Genomic DNA, 8,278 nt, shown 5'->3' on the forward strand with positions numbered 1-8,278 from the left:
GTGCATATGTGACTCCTTTGACAGGTGCAGCTTTGCAAGTAAACCTTGGCACAAGCAGTGGTTTTGGGAAGAAATGGCAAATCTTGGAACTAAGTTAATTAAAAAGAAATCCAGCATTCATAGAATTCAAACATGGAGGAAATGTTGCAGAGGGGATTGTTTATTTTATTTAATTGAAGTCCTATCTTGTAAATTGTCATGGTCTTTGAAGTAATGTCTATTTCAAGACACCAAAGCACTGCCTTAGAAGCCTGAGAATGGGTTTTTGCCAAAGATTTTTATTATGGTCATTAAATAGCTTGGTGAAGAGTCACTGAGTGCAGTTCTGCAGTGTCTTTTAAGCAAGAACACATCAAATAGCATGTGCAAATAACAGATCATTGTGGGTTACATAACATGTACCTTCTGAAAGCAGCCTTTCAGTGAAAACCACATAAAGTTTGAGCTTGTCTATAGATTACCTGGCAACAGTCTGTGCAAAATGGACGTTTGAAGTCTGTTTGAAAAGACAAGCAGAGCAACCATTGACAATCTGAACCAGAATCAGATTTAACAGTAGTTGTTTTAAGCATCTCAAATATTAAGTTACAATATATGACAATTTGAGCTGTGATTCTCCATTTTCCCATAGCATCCAGAGATATGCTGTTATTCCACTGTCTACAAATTCAGGCCTGATTGGCTGGGTGCCCCACTGTGACACACTGCACGCGCTCATCCGAGACTACAGAGAGAAGAAGAAGATCCTGCTCAACATTGAGCATCGCATCATGCTGAGGGTAAGGGGCAAAGCTGGCACAGGTTTTGGTACATTCTTTTAGCACACCAGTGTCTTAGTTCCCTGCCAAAAAGCCAGCCCAGAAGACTTATTTGGGTAATGATTTTTGAAAAATGTGCATTTTTTTAGTTAAATAGGGCTGTGGGCTGCTGGTTTTGTGGATACTAAATCATTTGCTTGCTATCCCGTTTAAAAATAATTCTTCACTGTTGTGTGATTATCTCACTGTGTTTGAAACATAATGGTCAGTCTACAAATAATTTAAGTATAAACTTGATATGAAATTATTTATTACTGTGTTTCTCACAGTACAACCAGAAGCTACTGGAGGTGGCTTTTTAATTTGCTGAATGTCACTTCTGAATTATAGATGGCTCCAGACTATGACCACCTGACTCTGATGCAGAAAGTAGAAGTATTTGAACATGCTGTCAATAACACAGCTGGGGATGACCTTGCCAAACTGCTGTGGTTGAAAAGTCCAAGCTCAGAGGTGAGTGCAACACAAGAACTGGCAAACAGCAGAGTGTGTCATTATCTTCTCTGCAGAATGAGTGAGAGATGGAGTTTCTTTATCCTAAGCCCCAGCTGAATCACTGCAGAACATGTATCCACACATGTATCTCCACACGAGGGGCCTTACAAGGCTCAGAGCACAAGTGAAGTGCAAGGCACAAGACTGGAGATTCTAGTCTCCATATACTCTGCAGGGGAGGGAAAAGCCCCAGAATATATTCTCTTAATGACTTAGACATCTAATTCAAGGGCACAGGGTGTTTGAACCCCTGAAACTTACAGAGTACTGAATCTAAGCATATCACAGTTCTGCTTTGTGCAAAATGCAAATGGTTAATGCATCAATTATAATATAAACTGAAGCATGCAACATACCTGCCTGGCTTTTTCTGCTTTGTCTCCACTTGTAGGTGTGGTTTGACAGAAGAACAAATTACACCCGTTCACTAGCTGTGATGTCCATGGTTGGGTACATTTTGGGCCTCGGGGACAGGTTAGTAAAGCTGGAAAGGTTTCTTTTATTTAAAAGCACCGACTGTGAAGGCCTATCAGTTCATTCTTGTGATAACATCTTCCATTGTGGTTACTGCTGAGTCGTAGTGATACCATCTTTCAGGTCTTAATTATGAATTATGCTGCTGTTATTTTCAGCACTGCAGGTATGAGATGCAGTTTGTGTATCTGAGTACAAGTAAGATCTTCCTTTTTGAAATGAGTACACATGGAACTACATTAAGGACCACAAGTTCTAATTTTGCCCTTTCACAGAATGGGAATTCTTTCTCCATCCATTCTATTAACAATATAACTTCCAAAATACTTTTAAAGACAATGTGTATTTGATTTAAAATCTGTAATGCAAAAACAGCTAAACCCTTAAATGTTTTAATAACCTGAGCTCTTATTTCTGAACTTTTAAGACCCTAACATGAAGTTATAAACCTTTGAAAATTGAATTAAGACAAAATTGGAAGATGTTAGCATGAATACAGCACTGTAGTTTTGCTAGTCTGGATTGATTTTCTTCTCTGTTGGTGGTAAAACAATTTGTGTTACTTCAAGTGCAGCATAATGCATTACATTTTCTACAATAAAAAAAAAAGAAAAAGCATAAAACAAGTGGGAAAATTTATCCTAACTGAAAAATAAACATTCATAAACATTCGTGTCCAAGAAATGTACTGATCGTTCTTGTCCAGGAGGTTATTTATCTTCCCAGGTGAAAAGATCTCTTACTTGTGGGAGGTAATTACAAAACACAGTGTCAGGAAGGTTTCCTGTTCATCCTGAGATTGAAGATCTCAGACAAGCAAGCTACCACTGGCTGTTCTTGTTCATGAAGATAAATATATTTTCAGACTGGAGCTGCTGTTATTTACTTTGAGTTTTTGTAATGGTCTGTCACTGATGGTCTGTTTTTTCTCCCACTCCTTCACCAAAGACACCCTTCCAATTTGATGTTAGACAGGCTGAGTGGAAAGATCCTGCATATCGACTTTGGGGACTGTTTTGAGGTAAGTCTGTATTTGGACATGACATTTCAGTAATAGTTCACATTTTCTGGTGGAACAGATATTAATCTGTAAGCCCGGACAAACTGGCCTTGGAGTCTGATGCTGGGCAAACCCTTTGGCTCTCTTTTGAGCCTCCCTTTATCTGTCTACAGGCAGGATGAAAATAATAGACACTTTATCTCAGAAGCTTGTCGTGGGGATTAGCTGTCCACTGGGACAAGCAAAGAAGTGTTAACATCACTTCCATGAAATTTCTTGGAGCAATTTAAGCTGCTGATGATAGGCAGTCTGTGTTGCTGGGCACATGCTTGAGTTTCCCCTTAGTTATCAAGTTTATCAGCTAGCTTCTCCAAGTAATTTGTGATAACTGAGGAACATAAAGCTGTGACTTTATTTCCTATTTGGAATAAAACCTTCAAGATTGTAACAAAAAGATCCCAGTACTTAATAACTTTTAAAAAGTAAGTTAGGTATTAATCTACTTGTTGTCCATCATCATGTGTTTAGGTTGCAATGACAAGAGAAAAGTTCCCTGAGAAGATTCCATTTCGATTAACAAGGATGCTGACAAATGCTATGGAGGTAAGCATTCCCTCTGATTTGGAGGGGACTGTTCCAAGGGAAAATGGCAACCATTTCTCAGTTTCTCCTGTATTTTTTTGTTGTGGCTAAACTTTACCACTCCTTAAGAACCCGAGGTGTTAATATTTCAGCTTTGTTTTTTGTGAGTTAAAACATTGCCTGTGATATCTGCAGTACATTACAGTGGAAAGCAACTCTTTAGTTAGAAAATAAACTACCCAAAAATTCCTCCAATTTCTTAGGTCTTCCTTAGTTTCCCCATATCAAACAGCTGTTTATATCAGCCACACACAGTCAGTTACATGGTACTTCACAAAGATCATCCTCATGGAGGAGAGCTTCTTAGTTTGTAATTAATGCATGTCTTGTTCTCTTAATGAACAAATCATAGAGAACTCCAGTTCAAAGCTACTTCCTGCTCCCTGAGTGCTGGGGTTGTACTTGCAGAGTGAACAAAGCGGTTGATTCACTTCTTCTTCTTCCAAAGGTGACAGGCCTGGATGGGAACTATAGAATCACCTGTCACACAGTGATGGAAGTGCTGCGTGAACACAAGGACAGTGTCATGGCTGTGCTGGAAGCCTTTGTGTATGATCCCTTATTGAATTGGAGATTGATGGACAGTAAGTGATTCTGATAAAATAGTGACAGCGAGAGAATATGCATACAAGAAATCCAGAAGCCTGAAATCCAGTGTGTTTTCAAACCATCTGATCAAATTGTTAGTTTGCATGTGCTATTTCTGTGTGCACCCAGTTTTAGGGATTTTAATATGAAATTACAGCAGTGATCAGGAGATGGAAATTATTTTCAGGTGACATCAAATCTGGAGAAGGAGAAAAGCAACCAAATCTGTATTGTTTGTGGACAAATTTGCTCTGAAACAGTTAAACTCCAGTTCATCTTTTCCAACTCCTTATTTTCTTGCAGCAAATACAAAGGGCAATAAGCGCTCACGAACAAGAACAGACTCCTACTCAACCAGTCAGTCAGTAGGTAAGTAGAAAAGATGGAAGATGTCACAAGTATGCTTTTCAAATTAGCTTATTAGCAGTCTTGCTAATGTTTCCAGAAGAATATTTCTGCTGCTTTCAGCTTCACATTTATACTTTTGTGTTTTCATGTTGTTTTCAATAGAAATGTTGGACAGTGTGGAATTGGGTGAGACAGCCCATAAAAAAACTGGAACCACAGTGCCTGAATCCATCCATTCCTTCAGTGAGTTTCGTTGTTGTTTCTATACTGATCCAGAAACTGTTCTTAGATCAGAAAATTCCATCATGATCCAAATGCAATTATATGAGATGGGACAGGTACAGTCTCTTGTCAGCATAAAAATGATCTGTGTTCTCAACTCCCACAAAGAGTTGTATCTGTAGAAAATGCAGCTAGGTTTGCTCTCAAATAGTATTTGGAAAGGGCACATCTAACAGCAGTACAAATGCTTTAATTGTTCAGATGAAGTGCTTATTCTGTGTCCTATTTCTCTCTTTTAGTAGGAGATGGTCTGGTGAAGCCAGAAGCTCTAAATAAGAAGGCAATTCAGATCATCAACAGGGTTCGAGATAAGCTCACTGGTGAGTGTTTAGTTATGTTTATATCAAAGAAACTTAAAATCTGATGCATCAGCACTATCCTTAGTGTTTGTATTTTGTATTAAACCTGTAATTTAACATATTCTGATTAAGTGGATGAGGCCATATTCCTGGTTTTGTCCAAAACCTAAGTACTGTGCCTGCATTTAGATACAAATAAGTCTGATTTGAAAAGTACAGAGGTGTTTGTAACTACAAAGACTTTTTATTTTGCATGTATTAGCTTGTTAGTGGAAGTTGAATTTCTACTGTCCTGGCTTCATAGCTTGCAACATTTAGTTGCAAAATTTTATACTTTTAAAGTTTATAAGAAACTACTCCCCACTTGCCAGATAATGAACTTGAAGGGATTATGACCAGGATTTGTGACTCCTTTTGTGGTTTTTTTCACCCTTTAATTTCAAAGGTCGAGATTTCTCTCATGATGAAACTCTGGATGTACCCACACAAGTAGAACTGCTCATTAAACAAGCAACTTCTCATGAGAACCTGTGCCAGTGCTACATTGGATGGTGAGTTTGTCTCTCAGCTAACCTGGCAAAACTCTTCTGGAATAGTCTGAGCAGGGAACTGCTAAAGAGAACCTCACTAGAGCAGTTTATTTGTAGGAGCCATACCACATTCTGCATCTGATCTGGTGGATTCTGCAAGCCCATGGCAATAGGCATAGACAGTCTCTAGGAAGTGGACTGCCATAGACAGTCTTCGAGGAAATTTGCTGTTATAAGTAGTGACAAGGATTTTACATTTTAAGTGTTTGAAATAAGGAATGTGGTGGTCAGTGCTTTCAGCTACACTGAAGGATAAAATAAAGATGATTTCGTGTCATTTTGAGAGTTACATAACTTAGAACTATGCTTAGGAAATAGATCTCTTTCCTGCTAACATTTAAAAGTGATAAAGATCACCTGGCAACTTCGGCTGTGCTCAGATGGTGCCTAGTCTGTAATCTCAGATGGAATCTCAGTCCTTCTCAGGGTTGTCTTTGTGAAATTACATGCAAGTCAACATTATTACAATGTCTTTATTTTCTTTAGGTGTCCTTTCTGGTAACAGGAGATTCCAGAGTATGCACAGCCTTTTATTCTGGAGGCTTTTTCACTCCAAACTTGCTCTTCTACAAGCACGAATTGAACGTTGGACTGAAATACAGCCTTTGTCAAATATTTTTAAATGTAAATGAAAAGAGTTATTGTATATTAAAAGTTGGTGTAAGCCAATGTATAGCTGCTGTTGGAAAAACAAGCTGTCTGAAACAAAACACTTGATTTGGGTTTCCAGGACGTGAAGACTGATTGTACCACAGATGTCCAAGGTTCCACATTGTCTTTGGGGAACTGGAGATCCATTGAAAATAACTATACGGGTTTTCACTCACTTTGCAATGTAACTAAGTAACTTGCAGATTAATTATTGCCCTGGTCATTCCCGTTGAGGTGGGTGCAGTGAGCTAAATGCGCTTGTGCAGGAGGCTTCATTTAGGTTTGGGGGGAGCTGCATAACTGGAAAGAAAGAGGAGTAGAATTTTACCATTGTTTCCTCCTGTACCTTGTTTTCAAACTTGATTCTTGCCCCAAAATTGGAAATTGTCTATCTGCTCATTACACTAGTTCAGGATTTGTGTTTCTGACTAGATCAGGGTTTTGAGCACATCCAGGATTTGAAAACCTTGAGCCTGAGCAAAGTCGGGGTGCCTCTGTGCAGAGCGATCGGTGGCAAACTGATGCAGGGTACAAATAAATACCACTTAGGAGCCTCCTGCAGGCTAAAAAGCAGTGTTGGGAAATAACTAGGGAACATCAGGGTTTAGCACAGGAGGCAGATGTGGGGGAGAACTGATTGTAACTTGAAACAGAAAATAATGGTTATTAAACATGAGGTTGAAGGCGAAGTTATGATTTATGAATTAAAAATATTAAAAACAATGCACAAAATACAACAGAGTAGCCATGTTTAGATGCCATGTTGTATTTGCATATTTTTGTGCCAATAAATTACATCAAAATGTAAACACTTTGGCTGTGTTCTTGTTTATTCCTAAGTCTTTCTTAGGCAGGTACAGGGAAGCAGATTACAATTTTTTAAGGTTCTTTTTGCCATTGATTTGTCTTTTTGTGCATCAGTTCGGGTCATTGGCTTTATTTCTCTTCTGATAGCAGCTGAATGAAGTCTGTCAGTTGTATAAACAAACTCTGACCATGCAACCCCTAAACTTTTTTTTCCCAGAAGATGTGATGTCATCTGTGTGATAAGAACATCAGCTTTCTTGGGCTCAGGATCACAGCATGGAACGTTGGATGGGATTCCCTGGGCTTTTCCAGCTGCTTGTGCAAATGCTGCACTCCAAAAATGGGAAGTGGGGAAGTGGCAGTCACGAATTTGGGTATTGGCCCTTGCCCTTTGCTGGGCATTGGTGTAGCTGTCAAGGGGACTGGGCACCACGATGTAAGAAAGATTTTTAAGCTCCTAGAGCGTACAAAGAAGGGACATGAAAATGGTGAAGAGCCTGGAGGGGAAGAGGAGCCACTGCGGGTACTTGGTCTGTTCAGCCTGGAGGAGACTGAGGGAAACTGATGGCAGTCCACAACTTCCTGTTGAGGGGAAGAGGATGGCAGGCATTGATCTTTGTTCTCTGATGAGCAGGGACAGGAGCCCGGGGAACGGCTGGAGCTGTGTCAGGGGACTTTTAGGCTGGATATCAGGAAAAGGTTCTTCCCCCGGAGACTGCTGGGCACTGCCAGACTCCCCAGGGACTGGTCACTTCCCAAGGCTGCCAGAGCTCCAGGAGCATTTGGACAACATTCTCAGGTACAAGGTGTGATTGTTGGGGTGTCCTGTGCAGGGCCAAGAGCTGATGATCCCTCTGGGTCCCTTCCCACTCAGCACCTTCTGCTCCTGGGTCCCACTGGTGGGTGTTTGTGGGGCAAAAATGCCGAATGTGCCGCCCAGCAGCCCTGCCGGGCTCCCCTCAGGGTCTCCCCTCGGGGCTCCCCTCAGGCCTCCCTTCAGGGCCTCCCCTCAGGGCTCCCCTCAGGGCCTCCCCTCAGGGCCTCCCCTCAGGACTCCCCTCAGGGCTCCCCTCAGGGCCTCCCCTCAGGAGCTCCCCTCAGGGGCTCCCCTCAGGGCTCCCCTCAGGACTCCCCTCAGGGTCTCCCCTCAGGGTCTCCCCTCAGGGGCTCCCCTCAGGGGCTCCCCTCAGGGGCTCCCCTCAGGGCTCCCCTCAGGGCCTCCCCTCAGGAGCTCCCCTCAGGGGCTCCCCTCAGGCCTCCCCTCAGGAGCTCCCCTCAGGGCTC

At 41.4% G+C, this 8,278-nt stretch overlaps 1 protein-coding gene across 6 annotated transcripts in view; it reads left to right on the forward strand.

Annotated features, from left to right (window-relative positions):
• The window catches only part of MTOR (mechanistic target of rapamycin kinase), a 67,220-nt gene extending 60,222 nt beyond the window's left edge, over positions 1 to 6,998 (forward strand). For 5 of the 6 annotated variants that reach the window (XM_038159590.1, XM_038159588.1, XM_038159593.1 and 2 more), the window contains 11 exons: positions 632 to 779; positions 1,149 to 1,271; positions 1,705 to 1,787; positions 2,736 to 2,808; positions 3,316 to 3,390; positions 3,878 to 4,013; positions 4,321 to 4,386; positions 4,528 to 4,608; positions 4,887 to 4,967; positions 5,392 to 5,497; positions 6,023 to 6,998. In XM_038159590.1, coding sequence (XP_038015518.1) covers positions 632 to 779; positions 1,149 to 1,271; positions 1,705 to 1,787; positions 2,736 to 2,808; positions 3,316 to 3,390; positions 3,878 to 4,013; positions 4,321 to 4,386; positions 4,528 to 4,608; positions 4,887 to 4,967; positions 5,392 to 5,497; positions 6,023 to 6,038 — 988 coding nt within the window. In that variant the 3' untranslated portion in view covers positions 6,039 to 6,998. The remainder of the gene's footprint in view (positions 1 to 631; positions 780 to 1,148; positions 1,272 to 1,704; positions 1,788 to 2,735; positions 2,809 to 3,315; positions 3,391 to 3,877; positions 4,014 to 4,320; positions 4,387 to 4,527; positions 4,609 to 4,886; positions 4,968 to 5,391; positions 5,498 to 6,022) is intronic. The other variant, XM_038159592.1, reaches the window with a different exon arrangement.
• The last annotated feature ends 1,280 nt before the right edge of the window (positions 6,999 to 8,278 follow it).

The sequence above is a fragment of the Motacilla alba genome, chromosome 21 (genome assembly GCF_015832195.1).
Source record: "Motacilla alba alba isolate MOTALB_02 chromosome 21, Motacilla_alba_V1.0_pri, whole genome shotgun sequence".
NCBI lineage: Eukaryota > Metazoa > Chordata > Aves > Passeriformes > Motacillidae > Motacilla > Motacilla alba.